Source organism: Zeus faber (assembly GCF_960531495.2).
Source record: "Zeus faber genome assembly, chromosome: 9".
NCBI lineage: Eukaryota > Metazoa > Chordata > Actinopteri > Zeiformes > Zeidae > Zeus > Zeus faber.
The window spans coordinates 11,886,324-11,910,604 of NC_137197.1; the positions used below are offsets into that span (position 1 = coordinate 11,886,324).

A 24,281-nucleotide genomic window follows, 5' to 3' on the forward strand; every position below is an offset into this window, starting at 1 on the left:
CCCCTAATTATAATAATAATAATAATTGTATCTTTAGAAAGTGATCAAAATGCTTTGCAAGTGTATATTTTGTTGACAGTACATCACTGGCACAGGCTGTCGCTAATATCTTCATGTTAATATTTATCCATATTCCTCAGAAAATAAGTCATTGCCAACGCCACTGCCCCCCATCTCTGGCTTGGCTGGTGGATTTCATTCCATCTCAACTCTAATCCCTAATCTTTGCGTTTCCTGTCCTCACCACCACTGTGCAACAAACACACACAGCAAGACACTCTGTAGCCCCGTGCTCCTTCTCTGCTCGTCTTTTTGCAAAATGACTTATGGAGTATAATTCACCCTCCCTCCACTGTAATCTGAGTTGGGACTGTCGGACACCCCACCCTCCCACAGCTTACACACACTGTGTGGTTACAGAACCCAGGTGTCTTGCCCGATGGCCTCCCAATGACTCGGGGTCATGTGCTACTTTGTCATGTACGTCATTGCTGCTGCAACACTGGAATTTCCCTTTGGGGATTAATAAAATACCATAATCATACTTTCTTTCACTTGACCTCTCTGACCTGAAGGAAAAGAGAATTATTTTTGAAACGGACGGTCATGTATCGCTTGCTAATTCATAGTGGGCATTTCTTGACGATGGGATGTCCTGGAAAAGGCTGGGGCCACCTGCTCCTGCTTAAGTATGGAATGAAGTGATCAGTAAGAAATCCCATAATCTCTTGCAGATTCAGACTCTGGAATCCACTTCTGGGTTGGTCAGGGGAGAAGCTGGTTGAGAGGATGCCAAGAGTGTGCAAAACTGTCACCAAGGCAATGGGTGGCTACTTTGAAGAATCTAAAATCTACTTTGACACTCTTCTTTTTGGTTTCATAGTTTTGGAATCAATATTATTCTACAATGTGGAAGAGAGTAAATATAAAGGAAAATCATTGATTTAGTGGGTGTGTCCAAATTTCATACTATATGTAGTTTTGAGCCCTCAATAGTACATGATCTAGGACTGTAAAAGTGGATTGTAAAAATCAGGCAACTTTATATAATTGAGGTGTGTGCATGTGGGTGTGCGCGTCCACTGAGAGAAAAAGATTTGTCGCCTTGAGCCGCTCTGTATATCACAACAGTGGAGTTTACTTGTTCGCCCAAGGTCATTTTCCTCCCTCCTCCCGCTGTCATCAACGTCGGCATGTTTCTTCTTGCGCCTTGGCCTCTCGCGCCGCGCAATCTGTACTTTATTCTTTATTTCCCCATCGCTCCTCCATTTTCTTTCTTTTAAATCCCAATCCGGTTCGGTCACAGGGTGTCTTTCATTCTACCGTCGCTCTTTAATAAAGATTTTTCACACTCTCCGTCTCTGTTTCATACTCTCTTCATCTTCGGTCCTGCGTTCCTCTCGCTCGCCATCCCCCTAAGCATCACATTTTAATCAGGGAGGCGCTTTTTCCACCCAAAGCCAATAACGAGTCATCCGGTTTTCCTTTTTTCCCCCCAGTCTTTTGTTTTTTTCCTGGACTCAACACCCATCGCATCCCTCCCTCTATGCCGGCGGCGAAAGGCGGTGGCGACCTGAGCGCTTCCTCTGGATGAACGTATTCACCAGGAGCAGTAGTCAAGCACGGCCTGGCTGTGGCTTTGCGCTTTGGGAATCCCTGATAAGGCCTTGACTGTAATTGCGCCACCGATGCCCTATTGGCCTTAGCTGTCATGTTTCAGGCACATTCACAGCGTTGCAGACACACACACACACACACACATCAGGGGATCCACACACACACATCAGGGGATCCACACATAGAAACAGCCCCCCTTGCCTTAGCAGCTGTTAGCCTCCTGAACCATCTTGACACCCAGCATCATACCTCTCAGCTGGGAGTGTTTGTTTGTGTGTGTGTGTGTGTGTGTGTGTGTGTGTGTGTGTGTGTGTGTGTGTGTGTGTGTGTGTGTGTGTGTGTGTGTGTGTGTGTGTGTGTGTGTGTGTGTGTGTGTGTGTGTGTGTGTGTGTGTTAAAGATGTCAAATGTCAAGCGGGTAGACAACTGCTGGCAGGGGATTATTTGTTCCCGATTCCTCTTCCTGTCCTGTTTAGGAAGCCTGCTGTCAATAATTTGCCACCCCTAATAATCTCCCATTCGTCCCTGGTGTAGAAGTAGTAGTAAGAAGAAGAAAAGTCAAGGACATGCTCGATGGGTTTCTGACTGTGAAAAGGCAGAGTCGCTGGAAATGTTAGAAGTGGCCACAAAGTCCCTTGTTCTGATTTGGTTGTTGAGTCAATTAAAGCTATGGGATTTTTGTACTTAGTATGAGCTCTGAGATGGGTGTTTCTCCAGCAGTGCCGTGGACAATATTGTCAATAACCTGGGTCTGGTTGTACCATTCTCCATTTGCTAACATTTGGTTTTCAAAAGACAATCACCCATGGCCTTGTAAAAGGCCGCTGGTGGGTTTTTTTGTTTTTTTTTTACAGATTCAGCAGAAAATTAGAAATGAATGCTGAGCACCTCTCCTGTCCCCCGCAGGTTCCTCTACAACCGCTCGGGGCAGTGGAGCGATGGCACCGCTCCCATCCTGGCCACCACTGCTGCCGGCTTCACCTACGTTGCATTTTTAATGGTGGGTCCTCACAGAATATTCACACAAAGGGCCATGCCGTGCCAGAGACTCTGCCCTGGCGGTGTTTAAACGGGATGTCGGTGCACACCTGCCTCGGCCCCGTGCCAAAATGTAACTGATCCCAGGGGGGATGTGTAAAGTGATTTATTCTGATTTTATTTATGTGAAAGCAGAAGTTAACGTGTGTGTGTGTGTGTGTGTGTGTGTGTGTGTGTGTGTGTGTGTGTGTGTGTGTGTGTGTGTGTGTGTGTGTGTGTGTGTGTGTGTGTGTGTGTGTGTGTGTGTGTGTGTGTGTGTGTGTGTGTGTGTGTGTGCATCCATACAGGTTCTTGCGCTCTGCCACATCGGACTTGGGCAGCAGTTGAATCTGCACTGGCTCCACAAGGTATGGTGCTCAAATGGGAAATTTGGTGTGTGCGTGTTAAGGGCGTATTGATTAAGTGGGGAAACTTATAGCATATAGGCAGCATTTTCCTGTTCACCTTTTTGTGGTTTGGTGTAGTTATAATACTTATCTAAACGCTTGTCATGGTGACTGTTTCTGTGTGTGTGTGTGTGTGTGTGAACTTGTATTTCTTCAATATGCTTGTGTGTGCTTTGAAGCTAAATGGGGCGGTGGGTGGCTTTTATCTACAGGAGCTCCCATTTGCATTTGTGTCCCTACGTTTTTGTCCATGTGGTGCTTATCTCTCTCTCTCTCTCTGTGTGTGTGTGTGTGTGTGTGTGTGTGTGTGTGTGTGTGTGTGTGTGTGTGTGTGTGTGTGTGTGTGTGTGTGTGTGTGTGTGTGTGTGTGTGTGTGGAGTCATTGGTCAAAGCAGACATTGGTGTTCAGATCTTGTTGTCCAGAGAAGGGGGTCAGAAAGGTTTTGTGTAAACAGAGAGGGGAAATACCCAGTAAAGCACCTGCACACGTCAGTCATGGCTGGGATCTCCATGTGCGTATAAGTCAATACGTGCACCTATGTCGATTCGTCCTCCATGGTTTTTTTTCCTATGGTTCCACAGATTGGAGTGACCGCCGCCTTGCTCACTACCGTTATCGGCATAATATCGGTGAACCAAACATGGGGGGAGGAGTGGGATGTCATCCCCATATCACTGCAGGTCAGTGGACTCTAAGAAAATTTCACACTACAGGGGTGTGTGACCACTCATTCGCGGTCATGAGGATCTGTCTCTGTGGATCTGATTAGATCGTTCTCAGTACACACAAGTTTCTGACTCAACGAATATGTTACCAGCAAAGATGATCGATAGGTAAATGGATAAAGAAAGGTCATCAAAGCAAGTCAAAAAAAAAAAAAGACGATAGACAATAAACATTAGAATATGAAAATTCTGAATAGAGAATACACTCTGACAATATATAATAAAGAACCTCTGAACATATATATTTTACAAAATGCTGTGTTTTTAAAGGGTAAACAGCCTATGAATGTCTATACAGCCATACATTTCGTTTTAATGTATGGCTGTATAAATGTATTGCTTTGGACATCTACACTGTGTGCATACAGTATGTTAGGGTGGTTTTCCCCTATTTGATGTTATTCCCACATTGTGTAGTTGATTTTCTAGTGTGTGTTGTGCATGTTGGTCTCTTAAGATAAGATCTCTTCTGAACCAAAAAAACAGTAAATTCGGAGCCTGGTCCACACAAGTATGGTTAAACAAATACACACACTAAAGACATCCACAGACAATGAACACACACACATTATTGAGCTGCTTTCACACATGCACTGTAAACCTGTAATTATCTGGACTTTACCCGGATGAGCTGTATGTATGAACGCAAATGTCCGAATCATTTGACCTTGACCTTACCCATCCAGCACCCTAGTATGAAGTCCGGATAAACCAAACAGATTATTTCCAGGTATTGTAAACGCGTTTGACATGGACAATCTGCGTCTTTTTCGCTACATGTGTGAAAGGGTAACTCCGGACATTGTCCGGATAGTCGGGTCTGGATTCGTGTGAAAGCAGCTTTGGGCTGGTATCAAAGTGAGGACCCTTGTTTCTGGTGCATTTCTAAACCAAAAAATATTAAATTCGGAGCCTGGTCTTCACAAGTATAGTCAAACACACACACACACACACACACACACACACACACACACACACACACACACACACACACACACACTAGCTCCACGAATGCCTCTGTGTTGGAGGAGGTTAGTGATTTCGTCCTTCAGGCTCTCTAAATTAATCTCTTTTTGTTCTCTCCTGCCCCCTCTGCTTGATTTCTTCTCTCACTGTCCTTTCCTGCTTCTCTCTATTCTTTTCCTCCTCTTCCTCTTCTATTCTCTTCGTCTCTCTGTTGGCTTCCCGCCCTCCAGGCCACGGGTCCCTTCCTGCACATCGGGGCTCTGGCAGCGGTCACGGCGCTGTCATGGATCGTCGCTGGGCAGGTCGCTCGCGCCGAGAGAACGAGTGAGTCCCAACATTCCACATCCTCGGGCAACACACACACACACACACCTCCTATCAGTGTTAGGCAATTGTTCTCTTGACCTATCACCACACTCAAACTCACACACACAAAAAAACTATGCGTGTTTGTGTGAGGGAATGATTAACGCGGTGTGGACAGAGTGTGGGGCGTCCACCCGGGGTGTCGGTGATAATGAACATTCCTCCGAGATCACGTGACGTCAACTGTTTTCTCTTCAAACACGTGTGTGTGTGTGTGTGTGTGTGTGTGTGTGTGTGTGTGTGTGTGTGTGTGTGTGTGTGTGTGTGTGTGTGTGTGTGTGTGTGTGTGTGTGTGTGTGTGTGTGTGTGTGTGTGTGTGTGTGTGTGTGTGTGTGTACATTCTGGATATAATGGAGTTGAAGAACAGAGCACCCCCAACTCTAGTGGAACGTGTCCTAATGTGTTGTGTGTGTGTGTGTGTGTTTAAATTGACCTGCGTATGCATTTAGTTGGGCTTGCTGAGGAAAGGCTTCTTGGGGATTTTTCCCTCCCGCAGCAGCTCAGTTATTATGTACAGCAGGGTGTGAATAACAAGGAGGTGTGTGTGTGTGTGTGTGGATATTAACATGCGAGCGTGTGAATACAGTAGGTTGGGGTTTAGCTTTTGTGCACGCTGGCGGCACAGGGGTGTGTGTGTGTGTGCACTCTGTCTCCTCTCTGTAACATGAGTTGTTCTGACGCATTCAACCTGGCTCTGGAGTTGACCTTGAAACAAATACCCTCCCCAGTGTGTGTGTGTGTGCGCCGAAAGTCTTATTTCTGCGTGTCCGTTATCACAACATACATCGCTTTGCAGTTTAATGTTGAATAACTGAATACTTAAGCTCTTTCCTCAACTTGCCATTTGCAAGTTGTAAAATCAAGACGGTGTGTCAAGAATTTCTCATTAAAATGGTGTTACAGTATTAAGTTCATATGAGGGTTCTGCTTTTTTCTGTTGTATTTAACTAAACATTGTAGGAAAATGCATCACATTCTACAAAATATATAATAAAATGTAATTCAACTGTTTGTATGTGCACTGTAGTTGTGTATAAACAGGTCACCCAAGGTTAATATCAATTTCTTAATTTTATCTTTTCAATATTTATCAGTATGTTTTTAATTGATGTACATTTTTTTTATTTTTTTTTATTTTTTTTGGCTAGTTGTGTGTAATTGACAATTACTTTTTTTTTTTCTGTAATTTACTTCACTTTTAATTGTATTTAATTTCTATTCTTTTTATTCTCCATTTTTTTCAGTTTTTTTATGCAAATTGCTTGTAAAAGAACCTCACCAGAACAATTGCATCGTATACTGTATGTAAATTTGCCTGGTGAATAAAACTGATTGTGATTCAGATTTTTTTTTTTGGATTTACAATTGACATTTACAAATTTCAACAAAAAACAACAAAATGTTCTACCTGTCGCTGACCTGTCGTTCTACTTCCTCACCAGGTCTCCAGGTGGTAATGCTGCTGCTCTACCTGGGTGTATTGCTGGGCCTCTACCTGGTCCCTCTGTCCATCACCTCACCCTGCATTATGGATCCCAGCGAGCTCAAACCGCGGCCCGACGTCATCGGCCACCAGGGCGCGCCCATGGTGAGTTTGGCCGATTTCAATTGTCCAATCGGAAGTCGGGTGCCAAGAACAATTTTATTTATTTTTATAAAGTGGAATATAACGCACAGAAACAGATGGGAATCAAGCCTATAAGATCTTGGGCCTTGGCGGCTACGCTATGCAGAGGCGTGGTGGCCTTCAAAGCCTCTTCCTTCTCTTCCGTAGACACGTTTCTTTTCAAATAGAGCTGCAACATCTCTGGTTTTCCTTCCTCGTTTCCCTTTTTCCTGCTTCGTCGACTTGGGGCTATTCCAGACTATTCAATGACCTTATTATCCTGAGACTGAAAAGAACCCGTGCGGTAATGAGCGTTCTCAGGGCTCCCATCGACTGATGTACAGTGTGTCACTGAGCTGGGATCCCGTCCTCTGGGCAAAATGAATATTTACAATGAAATCTGGGCATTTTTCATGCTTTTGCGAACATTGCGATAATGTATACAGTCCTGTAGGCATCCAAGACTGTATCCATTCCGTGCGTCTTAACTAGGGATGTGCGTGATTAGTTGACTAGTAGATTAAACGTTGTTACCCTCCCTAGTCAGCACCAGAAATACCAGTCGTATGTACGTATATATTGAAATTACATGCTGACATAATTTGTACTGAAATGCTATGGTTTCCTAGTCAAATGCTGCTTTATAAAAAAAAAAAAGAAAAAAAAAAGAGCATCCTTTTCTAATACAACTCAACGACGGCGGATTTTTAAAAAACCCCAACAGATTCCCTCATTAGCGAAGAGGGAAGAGCCCAACGCCAATTCCCTGCTCGCTCGACTAGGGGCAGGAAATGTGGCGTATGGAAGATGGTTTTCCCGGTGTCGGCGTCAGGTGCTTTTCCTCCGCAGTGCTGCGCTGTGACCGGGGCCGCGGGCTCTCTTAATAGCGGAGCCTTCCCTTGCCCCGCACATCACCAGGCCCCCTCCGCGCGGTCCGCCGGGGAGGTGGAGCTTGAGCACGCACGATAGTACCCGAAAGATTGTGAACTATGTTGAAGAATGTTTTTGACTCTTTCAAATGGCTCTTGTAATATACGCAATATTTGTTATAATATATGCAATATTCTTTCAGACTTTTAGTTAGTAGTTGTTTTTTATTTGTTTGCCTCAGAATCATGTTTAGAGCGCATCACTCGTTTTTATGTAACACCTTCATAAAAAAAGCGGATAAGGAATTTGCTGTTCACACACCCACTCGTCTTTTTCATAAATTTCGACTGACGTGATCCATCCATGCAGGCTCACAGGCTGCGGCAGGTCATGTGCGTGGACTCCATTTCCCAGAAGCACTTTGCATTGATTGCGCCCGTCCCCTTGCCGCCATTGACTTTAGCAGCTTGTGTCACAGGGCTTCAGGTGAAAGGGCTTGTGGGAAATTGCTTTGGAATTTGGCGGGGGTTGTTTACCCCAGTTTAGTATTGATTTATAACCTTGACTTGAAGAGTTAACAGAAATCCAGCATTGCGTGCGTGTGCGTGCGTGTGTGTGCCCTTCTGTCCCTAGCTTGCCCCAGAGAATACACTGCTGTCTTTCCATCGAGCTTTGCAGATGAACGTCACCGGGCTGGAGGCTGACGTGGCCATCAGGTAAAGGAACAAACACACACACGTTCAGAGATCAATAGAACAGTAGCTGTATGGGAATAGCACACTGGCAAAGTCAAAGGCAAACACCGGGTCAACTGGTGTCACGGGAATGCTGCTCTACACTGTCCGAGATTACACACATAGACTTGGGGTTTCCACAGATCATCTCCAGGCATTGTAATTGGAAAAGGTGTTTTTGGGCAACCAGGCACTTGATATATACTGTGTGTGTGTGTGTGTGTGTGTGTGTGTGTGTGTGTGTGTGTGTGTGTGTGTGTGTGTGTGTGTGTGTGTGTGTGTGTGTGTGTGTGTGTGTGTGTGTGTGTGTGTGTGTGTGAGTGTGTGTGGATATAGATCGATAGATAGATGTAATCAAAGCCAAAATAGGAAAGAGCCTTTTGTTTAGTGGTAAAAACTGGTTGTAATTTGTCTTGCCTCATACGTCTCTATTATTGTTATACAACGGTGTTTTGGTCTTTTAACTGAGAGTGGGGCGCATTTGCAGACACAGATTAGGTCTAATCTTCAACTAAATCACACTTTTATTCTGGAATGGCCTTACTCAGTCATGGTTTAAAGAAGTCTGACTTGCCCCATTCTTGTGTAAGAAAAATCTGATTTCCAGAAGGAAGATTAGAGCATATCTAAGGTCTAAGTGAAGGCTTGAATTATTTTTTTGGATTAATGGAACTAATTCATCTCAAATTAAGCCATTTCTCAAAAAGGCTTTTTTTTTTAATTTTTTTTTTTTTTTTTTTGTGTTTACTTAATTAATTTAAGTAGGGTTATTTTAGTCCTGGTTTTAGATGAAACAAATATTGACCTTGATTGCCTTGGTGGCAAAGACTGCCGCCACGCCCCTATGTCCTATCGGGTCCATTGTGGCTTTGAAATAACCGTGCAGCTCTTTCCATTGTCCTCTTGGTGCGTTCTCTAAATACATAGCCTCCTTATTAGGATTGTTTTTCACGGCAGCAGCGGAGACCACGGCACTGGACTTGTTTCACCTCACCGGCACTAAATCACTGCATACTGGTTTGCGGATGCGCGCGCCTCATCTCTTCCATAATGGGACATGACAGGCCGAGCTCCATCCCGCTGTACTCGCACAGAAACAGAGCGGGTTGGGAGGGGCGGAGAGCGGTAGAGGTGGATGGAAGGGAGAAAGGATGGAAAGTGGGCGTGAGTGTGTGTGTGGGGGCAGGGAGTATTGTTTTGTCAACGGCGTGTACAGTATGTCTATATACAGTATTACATTGTAGGTCAGGCATGGGCATTTTTTTTGAGGAATATAAATAAGATATGTTTTTTTTTAGCATAATGTGCACTGAATATTACATGTTTAAGGGTGTGTGTGTGTGTGTGTGTGTGTGTGTGTGTGTGTGTGTGTGTGTGTGTGTGTGTGTGTGTGTCCTCCGTGCATCCCCCGTCAGAGAGACGAATGAGTGTGTGATTGCTGAGGGCCGATGACACGTGGGCTCCCAACAAGGCTGAGTAATTACATCTGATGACAACCAGAGCAGCAGTCCAGGCTCCACTTAGCACCGGACCGGAAGCGCACACACACACACACACACATTTAAATACACTGATTTTTATCCTTTGCATATCACATCGATATTTCTGGGAATCATTCTTTGTCACAAATGGACGGAAGGAGCGCCCTCGCACTCCGCTCCAAAGCTCTGATATGACCAGGCTTGAGAAATGACTGGGCAAATGATTTGGATTTCGTTGCGAATAGAGGGAAATAATAGAAAGTATGGAACTCAAAATGATCCCCCTAAAATCCCTGTCCAATTATTCAGACTGCAACACTTTCCTTCCTCCTCTGCTCTTATTCTGCATAGTTTCTGGAGTTCGCCCTTGAACCGAATGGCCTCTCTTCCGCTCTTTTCGTAGTGACTTGAAGAGATTTTCTTTTTTGTCGCTAGCTAAAAATGTAAAGGTTGACGTACAAAAACGTGAAATGTCCTGAAATCATCCCTTTTTAAATTTTTTAACTCCTTCCTTTGTTTGTGTGTAACATGAACTCCCTTTGTCCTTATATGTTGATTTCCAGCCAAACATAGAGGTGTTGTTTACTATAATTCTTTCAGGTTTATTGCCAACATTCTGTTTACTGATTAGCATTTTTAGGCTAATATTTAATGCTAATCACTACGTTTATTGTACATTACCAATTTTTTCTTATCTTTAGCTTGATCTTCCAAATTCACCGTCAGCTTTATTCCGCTCTTCATGTATACGCATGCGACCCATTTTCCTTTTTACTTTTTGGTTCATTTTATTAGTGTTTTTATTTTATTTATTGTTGTTATTATTATCTATCTATCTATCTATCTATCTATCTATTATTATTATTATTATTATTATTATTATTATTTCTACATCTATTTGTATCTATCTATCTAGCCAATACACATTATTTTTATGATAGGACATCAAAAAATGACATCTAACAATCAATTTTATTCAATCAAATATAAATGTGAATACAGTCCAATATTCCCCTTGTTTCCCAGCCTGGACGGCGTGCCCTTCCTGATGCACGACCGCACCCTGCACCGGACCACGGATGTGGCGAGGGTCTTCCCCGACCGGCAGATGGAGGACGCCTCGCTCTTCAACTGGACCGACCTACAGCAGCTCAACGCCGGAGAGTGGTTCATCAAGGTAGCCGGGGTTCACAAAGTCAGGATTGACGAAAAGCGTTTGGGTCATATTTGCATGACTTTTTCATTTCAGAGGAATGCATTTTATTTTTTTTTTTTTTTACATTTGGCACAAAAAGAAAAAGTCAGCTGTCAGCTGCACATTCATGCTGCAAATCTCCCATTCTATCACATCCCAAAGGTGTTCTGTTGGTTTCAGATCCAGTGACTTGGAAGGCCACTGAAGAACATTGAACCCTGTCGTGTTCATGAAACCAGTTTGCGACGACTGTTGCTTTGTGACATGGTGTATTATCCTGCTGTCGGTAGTCATTAGAAGATGGCTAAATTGTGGCCATGAAGGGATGCACATTGTCAGCAGCAATAATCAAATAGGCTGTGGAATTCACGAGATGATTGATTGCCCCCAACATTACACCACCGCCACCAGTCTGGACTGTTGACACAAGGCAGGTTGGTATCTATGTATTCATACTGTCGGCACCAAATTCTGACCCCACCATCTGTGTGCCTCGGCAGAAAAGGGAGACTCTTCAGACCCGGCTAGGTTTTGTAACCGTCCAGTTTTGGTGAGCCTGTGCCCACCGCAGCCTCAGCTTTCTGCTCTTGGCTGACTGAAGTGGAGCCCGACGTGGTCTTCTGCTGTCGTAGCCCATCCGCTTGAGATGGGTTGGGAGATGTTTTTCTGCTCACCACGATATACAGAGAGGTTATCCGAGTCACCGTAGCCTTTCTGTCAGCACGAACCAGTCTGGCCAAGGCGTTTCCGTCTGCAGAATCCCCGCTCGCTGGATGTTTTTTTTTTTTTTTTTTTGTTATTTATTTTTATTTTTTTGTTCTTTGCACCATTCTGAGTAAACTCTAGAGACCGTTGTGCATGAGAATCCCAGGAGATCAGCAGTTACAGAAATACTCAAACCAGCCCGTCTGGCACAATCATTCCACGGTGGAAAAAAAACTGACATCACATTTTTTTTTCACATCAACCATTCTGATGGTTGATGTGAACGTTGATGTGAACATTAAAGCCCCTTTCCCACTTGCACTGAAAGCGGTAAATCTACTGGCAATGTTCCATATTGGCGTCATGTGGGAATGGGAGCCGGTCTCAATGTTCCCTAAAAGTCGTTCCGTAAATACACCCCTCTGTCAGCGGAGGGATGAGGCCTTGGGGCGGGGAGAGACGGGAAGCAAAGCGCTGGTCCGAAAACCGATTCTGTTGTCTCGTCTCACGTGATATTAGACACCTCTCGCGGGAGCATTACGTAATGTGGTCGGAACAGTCACCTGTGTGTGGGAACAGACTCGAAAAGGTACTGTTCCGTAAAGGAGGCTACGTGGGAATGACTTCCTACTGCCTTTGCCGGATATTTTTTCATCCAGCAATGTTACGGATTCCATGTGGGAAAGGGGCTTAACTGAAGCTGCTGACCTTTATCTGCATGATTTGATGCACTGCACTGCTGCCACACAATTGGCTGATGCGATAATTGCATGCGTAAGTAGGTGTACAGGTGTTCCGAATAAAGTTCCACAAGACGATTACAATCCCGGCACTAGATACACTCATGTTGATTACACACATTTTTAATAATAATAACTGAACAAAGCGGTGTTTTTAAATTCCCATCGGGGGCTTTTGGGAATTAAATTTTTTGGCAGAGTACTCCGTTGATGAAGTATCAGGTGAAAGCCAACAGTGGCTCTTCAATTTTCTTTATTACGGCCGGATTGCCAGAAATGGAAATAGGCTCCAAATCGGATCCACTTATCTGTAAACACAGTATTATTAAAACGCTGCAGATAAGGACAAGTGACGAGTGTAAAAAAAGAAAAAAGAAAAAATGTCTGTGCCCCAGTGACATATTTTTGATGTAACATAGAAAAAGTGTGTTGTGCTGTGGGGAGGAGCTCTGAGATAGTGTTTTTATGACAGGTGTAAAGCTCTCTAGAGCAGTGGTCTCAAACTCAAATGACCTGGCGGCCACTGGCCAGGTTGTCTTCTACTAGGGGGGCGGTGTTGAACTTCAAGAGAATATCGGCCTGTTTTTTTCTGTTTTTCTCCTGCACATTAGTGAATTTCCTCGTAATCCTGTAAGAAGTAGCTCTCTCATGATCTTTTCCATTCTGTTTTATGTTTGGAAAACATTAAGTACCTTTGTGTGGTTTCATTAAGCAGTGTGATTTGGGAAAAATTATTTGCGTGCCAGATTCATCAATATATTATCACCATGCAGTGGGGCCACATTCAACTGTCTCGCTTGCTGGATGTGGCCCCCGGGCCTGTGGTTTGAGACCCCTGCTCTCGTGGCTACCTTTCTAAAACATCTTTCTCCAAAATTGTATTGGGTAATATGTAATGGTCAAGAAGCGACAGAGAAAGGGGTTTTTGTTTTGTTTTTTGGTTTATTTTGAACTTGGAAGGTTGCTTTGTATTGTATTACTCAGTCACCAGCGATGGAGGCAGACTTTTACGCAAATCAGCTTTCAGGCTATGTGAGAAAAGATTCTATTCACTCTTCTACTGCACCGTGTTGAGCCCATTCAATTCCTATATCATCTGTGTTTCGAGATAATCTTGGGGGGGGGGGGGGGTCATTATTCTATTCTGCGGTAGCCCTTTTTGTTTGCATTAAGATTAAGTTTCCCTGCCCACAAGCCTGGGTTGCTGCTCCGTCACATTGTAGGCCCGACCAGCTCGCTGGATGGTTCGCCAGATCTGATAGCGTGCAGCAAAATGTGATTTTATTACAGCTCGGTCCATTAATGTACACTGATGGGAGTGCACGATGATAGTCGCATTGGGACAAAAAGCGTAAATACTTTTAAATTTTGTTTTTACTCTATAGGCGTGGGTGGAGATGGATAACAGCACATGAGGCTGCAGGAGGCCTGCAGCAGGAAAATTTTGTGGGGGGTTTTTTCAGTGGGTTCTTAGAAATGCTACTGACGGAATGCTGACATTCTAGTGCTCTCCCTTGAAATCTGCATTAAGTGATATTTCTGCTAATAAAATAAAATCAGAAGTACAGCTGTTATTGCATAATTGCCTGATTGCAATTATTTGAGATTGCGTCCTTTTGTGATATTGTTCTTCATTCATGGGATTCCATCTAGATTCAAAGCAAATTTAAACCAATGTTAGAATGCTGCAGTAAAGAGAATGTGAGTTGGTTCCAGAAAAGCTTAACTGTTGGTGTGTGTGTGTGTGTGTGTGTGTGTGTGTGTGTGTGTGTGTGTGTGTGTGTGTGTGTGTGTGTGTGTGTGTGTGTGTGTGTGTGTGTGTGTGTGTGTGTGTGTTCAAGTTTTATTTTATGTCACTATTTTAGCGGCGTAAAATGAACAAAGGCATTTAAGTCATTAATTGCAGTTATTTGTGTGACAGTTAATCGTCAACTACATTTGCATGAGCATGTAGACCCTAATGGGAAGTCTCAGGGAGTGAGAGTTGGGTTTGCTTACATCAATCATTAATAAAAAAGTAAATATAATAATAATAAAACTCCCTGTGCCTGTCTGTCCAGGACGACCCCTTCTGGAGCGTCCACACCCTGTCCCCGAGGGAGCGCCGCCTGGTGGCCAACCAGAGCGTGTGCAGCCTGGAGGAGCTGCTGCGGCTGGCCTCCCCCCGAAATCGCACGGTGGTCTTCCGGCTGAGGAGACCGCCGCCCGAGCACCCCCACCACCGCAGCTGGATCAACGCCACGCTGGAGGTGGTTCGCTCTGCCGCAGTGCCGCTGAGCCTGGTGAGCCCCAGGACTCGTGCTGCTGCAGGGTCCACATGGTGTGGTTTAGAAAGTGTAATCATGCAGCAATGTTTCCATGTCATGACTCGGAAACTATATATATCATTGCGTCAGTAATTTCATCAAAGAAAATCATTTTAAAACATTTTGCATGTTAACAATGTCTTTACATTACAAAATAAAAGAAGTAGAAACAAGAAGCGGAGAGTGTGTGTGGAGGTAGATAGAGAGGCGATAGAGAGAGGGGGAATGCAGAGAGGGAGCGGGAATAGGAGAGGGAATCGATGGAGATGTTGATATATTGACAGGTAATTGAGAGAGAGAGAGAGAGAGAGAGAGAGGGAGGGAATCGAGAATGAATAAATAGAGGAAGAGAGAGATTCAGGCAATCGATGGAGGGGTAGATAGAGAGATGTTGATATATCGATAGAGGGAGAGCGGGAGGAAATGGAGAGGAGAGAGGAAGTGTGTATATAAAGAGAGGGACCATATGGAGGGGGAGAGAGGTAAATAATAGGGAGCGAGGGAATATAGGAGATGTTGATATATTGACAGGGACTTGAGAGGGGATTGAGAGTGAATAAATAGAGGAAGAGAGAGATTGAGGCAATAGATAGAGGGGGGTTAGAGAGAGACGTTGATCTATCGATAGGGAGTGGGAGAAGAAATGTGTCTATTGAGAGAGGGAACATGGAGGGAGAGGGAACAGATAGATGTTTATGTATTCATAGGCAAGAGAATAGAGAGGGAGGGAGAGAATAGATGGAGGTGTATCTATAAAAAGAGAATCTGTTATGTGTTTACAGTATCTGTTGCAGGTTTTCCCAACTCAAACGTTTATTTTTACATTTTTTATTAATGAGTATGTATTTAATAAATCCTCCTCTAATAAACCAGGTGCTGTGGACCCCTGAAGAGGACCGGGCCCAGGTGCGGCGGGCGGCCCCGGGCCTGGTCCAGACCTCTCTGAGGAAGCAGAGTCTGCAGAGCCTGCACCAGCAGGGGGTCAGCTGGGTGCTGCTGCGCTACAACGAGGCCAGCGCTCAGGACATCAGGTAGCCATCATCCCTAAGTCTTACCCCAAATGAACCAACTAACCACCCAACTAATTAACCAACCCACAACCTAACCAACCAACTCACCAACCCTATGCCTATTCCAGAGAGTTCTCCCAGAGCAACGTGAGCCTGGCCCTCCACACCGTCAACCAGCCCTGGCTCTACTCGGTGCTGTGGTGCAGCGGGGCGGCGGCCGTCTCCTCCGAGGCCCCACACGTCCTCAAGAAGGTGCCTTACCCCGTCTGGCTCATGGTGAGGCTCATATTTTTTTATTCATTGTTTGTTTGTTTGTTTGTTTATTTATTTATTCTTTTACTGTTTATAATGCGGGTTGTTACTCACTTTGAGGCGGGAATTAATGATCATCATTTGTGTGTTTGTTCGTTTCCTTTCTATTTGTTAATATTCCCGCAAGTGTCGAAGTTCAAGTGTCATGTTAGCGATGAAATGCTGATTCTTCGTGGAAATTCAGTTCATCGTTGCAGATAAATAGTGAAAGAAAGTTAAGGACTAAACCACCAGGTGAATGTAACCCTGATAAGGTCATAAAGATAGTAATGTAAATATAAAAGATTTATATAAAATTACAATATCTTAAATTTGATATTTGTAAAAATTATTATTACATAAATTCAATATACACATTTACTAAATTTTAACAAAAATCTGAAAAAAATGTGATACATAATAAAAGCTTACATTTCTGAAAAAGAAATATATATACACACAGAATCCAATTCTATGCACAGGATAAGACTTTGTAAACACTATATATTAGTAGGACTCAATAAAGCATTGTAGTTTGTCCCTGAATTTTGGAATACCTGTGATGTCCATTTTTGTTGACATAAAGCAGGTGCACCTTATAGTTTTATACTAACTTGAAAAGCTCTGCCACTCTGGTGTCACTTCCCTGATGGGTGCGACGCGTGAGATTGGTGGGATCACAGTACAAGTACAAATTCTACAGAAACTGTTAAAAGTGCCCCATACCACTTTCTACCGGTGTAAAAGTCTTAAAGGTGCTTGATTTAAAATGTCCTGTGTTTCATTATGAAGGTTCATTCCCTTCTCAATAACCTCCGTAGGTTAAGATAAATGTTCTTTAACGGTTTCCTTTTATTGTTGACAGTCCCAAATGTAAGTGTATCACATGTAAGAACATATTGGATCAGTTGTGCGAAACCTGTTTAACAATAATAAAACAGTACTTGGCTTAGGTGTTGCAGATGAATTCAATCAAGTAAAAATCTGAGTGAAAAGTACGATATTTGCTTTGAAAGGGAACGGAAATACATCCAAATTGTACTTAAGTGGAGCAGCTGAGTAAAACAGTCACTAACTTAGTTACCTTTAAGCTAAAAATCATCAAAATTCAACTTTAAAGATTATGTTGCCAAAGGTTGAATAAAGGTGAAAGTATGTGTTGACCAGAGGATTAACCTGGAAACTTGCTGACAGTATAAATATACATGAGAATTTGTCGTGTTTCTGTCTCGAGATGTTATCCTGATGCATGATGCCATTTTGATAACATTGTGTGTGTGTGTGTGTGTGTGACTTTAGCAGCTTGTCTCACAGGGCTTCAGGTGAAAGGGCTTGTGGGAAATTGCTTTGGAATTTGGCTGGGGTTGTTTGCCCCAGTTTAGTATTGATTTATAACCTTGACTTGAAGAGTTAACAGAAATCCAGCATCGTGTGTGTGTGTGTGTGTGTGTGTGTGTGTGTGTGTGTGTGTGTGTGTGTGTGTGTGTGTGTGTGTGTGTGTGTGTGTGTGTGTGTGTGTGTGTGTGTGTGTGTGTGTGTGTGTGTGTGTGTGTGTGTGTGTGTGTGTGTGTGTGTTTCCAGAGACCAGATGAATACTGCCTGATGTGGGTGTCCGCAGACTTAGTCTCCTTTGCCGTCGTCATAGGAATTTTCATTTTCCAGAAGTAAGTACGGCCGCAGAGCCAGTTCAACTGAGTATCGAAATAATCGATTTCCGCGTGGGGTTAGAGTGTTTCCCTCAGCGTAGCCTCAGCACAGCAGACGTAGAGAAGCAGCGCTGTCTCATTTCGTACCAATGTAGCCTGCTTCTTAGTTGCCGGTCACAAACGCCGTCGTGCCTCCGGGAACTTCCAACTTGTGCAAATTTTCAACAGTGCAGATAAATATTGAAAGAAAGTTAATTTGACTAAACTACCAGGTGAAAGTGAAGAGTTAAAAAGATAAAAAAGAAAATATTAAAATGTAATATAAAATTTGAATATACATTTTATATAAAATGTAATATAATTTCAATAAATACATTTAAGAAATATGTGCAGTAATATGGGGAAAATCTTTTTCTTTTTTATTATTTGAGGGTCAAGGTATATTGCAGGTGTCTTTCTCCAGGTTTCAGGGGCTTTAAACCTCCATTTTCATACATGAGGAATTTGGTGGTAAGGCTTAGTGCATTGCTCTACAGACAATTAACTAAAAATAAAGCTTAACAATCTGGAAAAATACCCAAATATATAAAAATACACAGAACCTACACTATGCGTGTATCCCATGTACTTACTTTGCTTATGTAAAGTCAGACAATTATTTCTGGATAATTATTGGGCTGTTTAATGACTCTTCCTTTTAGCGATTCTCAGAGGTTCTTTTTATTTGGCTAAGTTGAGACCTTTCTTTTAATTTCTGAGGCTTGTGTGTTCTAGCAGGATGCAGGCTACTCTTCCTCCTCCTCCGCTCCATCCCCTTCTTCTTTTCATCGCCCGCCGCTTTGCGTGACGTCCACGGAGGCCGCCCTTCGCTCCACTCCGCTCAGCCCACTTACACTGGAGCTTCTGCCGGCGCTTAAAAAAAAACGAACTGAAAAAAAATACTGACGTCTCTTTGTCTCCCTGCCTTTTTTTGTCCCCCCCCCCAACCCTTCTTTCTTTCCTTCCTTTCTTCTTTTCTTTCCTTCCTTTTCTCCTCCTTCCGCATCCTCTCTCTGCCTGACGTGCATGCTCTTCTTCTCCTCTGCTGCGTTCTGGCCTCTCCTCTCAGCTATCACATGATCAGGTAACCGGGTCGCCCCGTCCGACCCACAGTCTTCTCTCCTTTCAGCCCCCTCTCTCTTCTTTCTCTTTTCTTTTATCCGTTTCACTTTCTGTCTATTTTTCCTGTTTCTCTCTTTCTCTCTCTCTCTCTCTCTCTCTTTCTCTCTCTCTCTTTCTCTCTCTCTCTCTCTCTATCCTGAGTTGTAGTAGCGCACTGCTGCCACTTCTCTCGCTGGCCACCGGGGGGCACTGTTCACAGGGGCGGCTTTGTCCCCGGTGGCGCGACGTGAAGGCTTTCCACCCACACGGCGCAATCTGTCGTCAGTCTTTATTAAGGGCCAACATTTGAGATTTATCGTGCCATCCTATTAAGCAAATGACCTCAAAGCCTGCCCAAATGAGCTGACGGAAATGAAATTATGGGTGGAAGTGGCCTTCATCCGTTAGGGTTCATTTGGCAAACGACTCTGCTTGTTTGCAATTCTTGTTCCTTGTTTTGAGTGTCTCTGCGCTTTGTTCTGATTAACCTGGCCCGGTCAATTTAATTTACATTAAGGATTATTTTATTATGCCACCGCTTCAGCAGGGCGTTGCAAAACAAGTGTTTCAGGAAGCGTCAATGTTCCGCTGACTCATGGGCTTTCGCATTTGACTTTGGAAAATTCCACTATACATAGTGTAGCAGTTGACTGGTAGTGTGGAAACTACTATTTAGTGATCACAGATCATTCAACTATGCTGATGTCAGTGAAAATAAGCAAAGGTTAGGTGGAATTTATTTTGGAACCCACAACGTCCTTTCTGAACCAACGAGTGGCTTTAGTCAAGCAGTTAAATGGTCAAAGAGATCAAACTCAATCATTAGCTAGTCGGAAATCTCATGTTCTTTCTCATGTCATCTCCATCATGTATGAGAAGGAATTACTTCTCTGTTTTGGACATGACATGAGCTGTATCTCTTCAGAGAACAGTGACCAACACTGTACACCAGTGTGAGCAGAGGCAGCAGTTCCTCCCAGTTCCTCCCAGTTCCTCTCAGATCTTCCCAGACTCCCCCGGTGACCCGTGTGCCCTTTGCAGGTTCAGGATGAGTGGCATGCGCAGCTACAACCCGGAGCAGATCATGCTGAGCGCGGCGGTCCGGAGGTCCAGCCGAGACGTCAACATCATGAAGGAGAAGCTCATCTTCTCCGGTGAGACCCCCCCGCTCCCACTACCACCACCACATGTCCCTCTCACTCCTGTGGTTTGCCGTGGTCATTTCTCTTCAGTTGGCAGGGTTGCTCTGCTGAGGAATGGACATTCGGCACCGTTCTCTAAATTTCTTTCACATTTCTCTATTTATCCCTAATTCTAGTTTTTATGAACAGTAAATGGTGATTCTACGTTGAATCATTAATAATTCCAGCGTTTCCTAAATGTAGCTAAATTGTGCCTCTAAAAACCTGTAAGTTGATCTATCGCATGGAAAAGACTCAAATGCAGACATTAATGTTCTGTTGAAAGATGCCGTTCTAAAAGGGTCTAAGAAAGACTTCACACGCTCTGAAATGTGATTTTATTTTTATTTTTTATTTTTTTATTTTTTGTCTGAACATAAATTGAATGAATACAAATCAACATGAAATAATCGCCAGCAGCACAAGAGGCTAAATCTCTTCGCAGCCTGGTTGGCAAAGGCGTCTAAAAGAAGTAAATATTTCACTCGGAGGGCTCACACGTCATACGGTGCACCGTCAAATGCATTTTCTTGGTCTATAACAAATTAAATAATCATTTTCAGACATAATAATATAATAAATCAGCATTAAAAATTCTACATGTGATTTACTATGAATTGATTATTTATAAATATGGTTGATTACATTTTTTTCTTTTTTTTTTTTTTGGACTGAGCAACAGTGCTGTTCCTCCAAAGCCTACTCCACATCGAATGTGCAATCGTATCCAAAATTCGGGTCCTCCCCTAGTGGCCGTCAGATGAACTGCGTCTGAGTATTACATCACAAAATACTGTATAACAGGAGAACAGCAAGTAGGTTGCTCAACTGGACATTTACCATGTTCTTTGAAAGAATAAAAAATGGCCTTAATTTACTGTTTGCAAAGTACGAAAAAAATGTATACACACAATTTACTTGCACAAAATAAGATTTATTGATAGTGAATATGGTTACATCCAATGTCAACGTTAATAATTTGATGATTTTATATATTATACGTGACTTATTTACTTTGTTTAAAGCCCAGTTCCAATAAAAAAAAACTTCCAGGCGTATTGTTGTACCAAAACTTGTCGCAAGTCCATAAGAATGAATCTATTTCATGTTCAGTGTGAAGTTCAAGTTCAAGAGATTATTAAGCAGGCTCAGGAGTGAACTAGTCAAATTGTTGCTTACCTAGTGAGAAATTTATTTTGTACAAAAATAGTGAGCTCTTAATAATACATCATGAAATCATGTGAGATAATAAAAAAGAAAGTATAATTAAAAAAGACAATTGAGAATAATTATGTTCTTATGTTTCGTATGCCTGTTTTCAGTTTGACCTCAGTTGCAGTTTTTTTTTTTTTCTAAATGTTAAAAAAATAAAATAAGCCAGCGAGCCATGTTGAGAGTACAGTGTACCCAGCCGGCATGCGGCTCTCCCAGCATGCATCTCTCTCTGCGTGTTTGTGAATGTGCTCCCTCCTCTCCCCCACCAAGGTCCGCCCCAGTAGCCGCCTGCATTCCTTCATCCTGCGTCCATCCCTCCATCTCTCCGCTCTGCATCTGCCAGTGGCTCCTCCTCCTCTTCCTTTTTCCATCCCATTCCATAAACCTTCCTTCCTTCACGGGCCACCCACACCTCCCCCCGTTACTCCTCCCAACCCCCGACCCCGAACCTTGAACCCCCCCCCCCCCCCAACCCACTCCCACTCCACTGGAGACAGCCTCATGCGTGAGGGAGCTTTTTGACTCCCATGCTGTCTGTGTCCCTGAAAGACTGGGGGGTCCAAGGTGAGTCCCACAGAGTACAGAGGTTTTATTTAGGTACATGGGTCCCAGCTGAAGGGAGTCACTTAAAGCAAAACTCTAGCCTTATTTTTCAATCTCTGGGAATAGCTCTGAATGACCAGAATATTTTAAATTGATCCAGCGTGAAGCTATTCTCTCAATACAGGATAAATGGAAAAGATTGCGTAGCCAATCACTCTGGTTGACTCCCAATGATCTAAAATTAAGTTTAAGGTTCAGGATCAGAATCAAGTTATTCACATTATTCGGCATACTCACATTTCCCTACACTAGGAATTTATTATTTATTTATTTATCAAAAAAGTGAAGTGAAAATTTAAATTGTCGAATATATACAAATAGCTGAAAGTTATCCTTCTATATATATAATTATTGTAAGTGACCATTGTCTTTTTTTATTTTGTTTATTATCCTTTTATTTTTATAATTGCTTGATATTTCCAGTATAGCAACTTGAAACCAGCTGTGGGAGTGTTTTGACTTGGATTGTATTCATAGATGCAAGCTGTAATGACAGAATGGATTATATTATAACATCTACTATTACCATCACCTCATCCAAAATACACTGTAAAAAGGTCAGCGCTAACCTCTTTGCCTTGTCTTTGGCGCCCCCTAGAGGTGAGCAACGGCGTGGGCGGCGCTGAGGAACTATACATGGAAAATGACTACGACTACTACAACCAAGGCGTCGCACAGTGACTCCCCGCCCCACGAAAAAAGTCCACCCTGAAGGAGCCAAGTTGTGTGACGGAGATGCGGGTGGGGGAACACAAAACGACATTAGACGACTGGGATATTTATTTTTCTCTCAAGTCGATATGTTCTAAAAAAAAAAAAAAAACAACAAAAAAAACACCATGTGAATTCTGCTTTCCTCCCTTGTGCTACTGATCGACCTGTTGGAGAAAACCACCGTTACCGCCCAATTGCTGTGCAAACAATATCTGTAAATATGGGTTTGTAAATGCTTGACAGATATCTCTTTATGCTGTAATGTGGGACTGTAAGCACTTTTTTAAATTATTATTATTATTATTATTATTATTGAAAATGATTCGCCAAATCTGCGGCCTCCTCTCCCACATCTAGATGTTCGGAAGGTCCATACGTTACGATGCCTGTTTCCTTAAATATTTTTCTCTCTCTCTGTAGATTATGTTCATTAAGGTCACTTTATTTAACGCGCTGCAGTTGAAATTGAATTTTTGCCTGGTGGCAGGTTTTCAAGCGGGGTTGGTGTTTTTACAGCACGCGACTAGTGTAGTTCATAACTTTCTGCCTCATGTTCGCAACACCATCTGCTGCCGTGTTCTCCAAATGACTTAACTTTATTTATATTTGAAAAGGACAAAAAAACAAAGTTCTTGTTTACACTGTTCCTGCCTTCTCTTCCAAATGAATGCATTTCCAGGAGGTGAAAGTGTTTTAAGCTGAATTTTTGGCATCCCCGCCCCCTCCCTGACACCTCTTATTTATCTACGCATGCAACAGAAATGACCATATCAAGGGACTTTCGTGAGCTGTGCTCCCAAAGCAACTGGAGCAATCCAATGGAAATATGTCCGAAACCAAGATGGTGTCTGGTCATTTTCTAATTTATGTGAATGTTTGTGATTTTAATTTTTTTTTTTTTTTTTTTAAGGTGCATACATGTGTTTTATGAGAATTTGACTGTGTGGATCTTTTAATACTGTGTGGGTTTGTAGTTTTATGTTGAGTGTCTTACTGTACATAGAAGTTGAACGATGTTCCAGCCATCTTCGAGCATTTTAACACTTTGACCATGATGTACAATAACAATATTCTGGATCTTTTTGGGAATTGAAACGTCAGTGACTTGCTATTCACATCTTGGTATTTGCAGTTTAACCTACGGTGTTGTGTTGACAGACTAAATGGCAGCATTAGAGTGCAAAGCCCAATGCGTGCGTGTGTGTGTGTGTGTGTGTGTGTGTGTGTGTGTGTGTGTGTGTGTGTGTGTGTGTGTGTGTGTGTGTGTGTGTGTGTGTGTGTGTGAAAAGTGAAAAATAAAGCTGTTGAAGGGATGCTGCTGTCCAGGGTCATTTCAGAGATTACATTTTGTGTTATTTACTTTTATTTGGGTTATTTCTGTACCTCAAAGGTAAAACATTAAAACTGTTATGATACAAGAGTTTGAGTATGCTGGTCATTCCTGAAGACAAAATGTGCTTTAAAAAAACATATTAGGTTCTTATAACTTTTTTGGTGCTGCCTTTGCGTAAATGTTACAGTGGAGAGCGATAGCACTTTAACTTGAAATTGGCTTTTTAGTCTGAGCTGATTTTATTCCTTGACCCTTCTGTCATCTTTTGAATCATTTACTTTTTAGTGCTTCTCTGGAACAGGAACATTGGTTTGGCAATACCCTTTGTCATGAAAATTAAATGGCAAACTAACCCTTTCCAATGATGAAGGACGACGAGGATGTCTACACTAAACCCATATAGGCTGTGTAAA

General features: G+C 42.9%; 1 protein-coding gene across 2 annotated transcripts in view; it reads left to right on the top strand.

Moving 5' to 3' along the window:
• Positions 1-23,953, top strand: part of gdpd5b (glycerophosphodiester phosphodiesterase domain containing 5b) — a 53,054-nt gene extending 29,101 nt beyond the window's left edge. The window contains exons 4-17 of one of the 2 annotated variants that reach the window (XR_013844336.1): positions 2,523-2,616; positions 2,942-3,001; positions 3,623-3,721; positions 4,963-5,056; positions 6,541-6,686; positions 8,208-8,290; positions 10,816-10,966; positions 14,490-14,711; positions 15,609-15,766; positions 15,874-16,021; positions 17,618-17,700; positions 19,864-19,976; positions 21,489-21,782; positions 22,420-22,490. Coding sequence is in view for 1 of the 2 variants with exons in the window: in XM_080007391.1 (XP_079863517.1) it covers positions 2,523-2,616; positions 2,942-3,001; positions 3,623-3,721; positions 4,963-5,056; positions 6,541-6,686; positions 8,208-8,290; positions 10,816-10,966; positions 14,490-14,711; positions 15,609-15,766; positions 15,874-16,021; positions 17,618-17,700; positions 19,864-19,976; positions 22,420-22,502 (1,534 nt within the window). In the remaining variant the exon portion in view is untranslated. Of the gene's footprint in view, positions 1-2,522; positions 2,617-2,941; positions 3,002-3,622; positions 3,722-4,962; positions 5,057-6,540; positions 6,687-8,207; positions 8,291-10,815; positions 10,967-14,489; positions 14,712-15,608; positions 15,767-15,873; positions 16,022-17,617; positions 17,701-19,863; positions 19,977-21,488; positions 21,783-22,419 lie in introns of both variants that reach the window. The other variant, XM_080007391.1, reaches the window with a different exon arrangement.
• Positions 23,954-24,281: the final 328 nt, after the last annotated feature.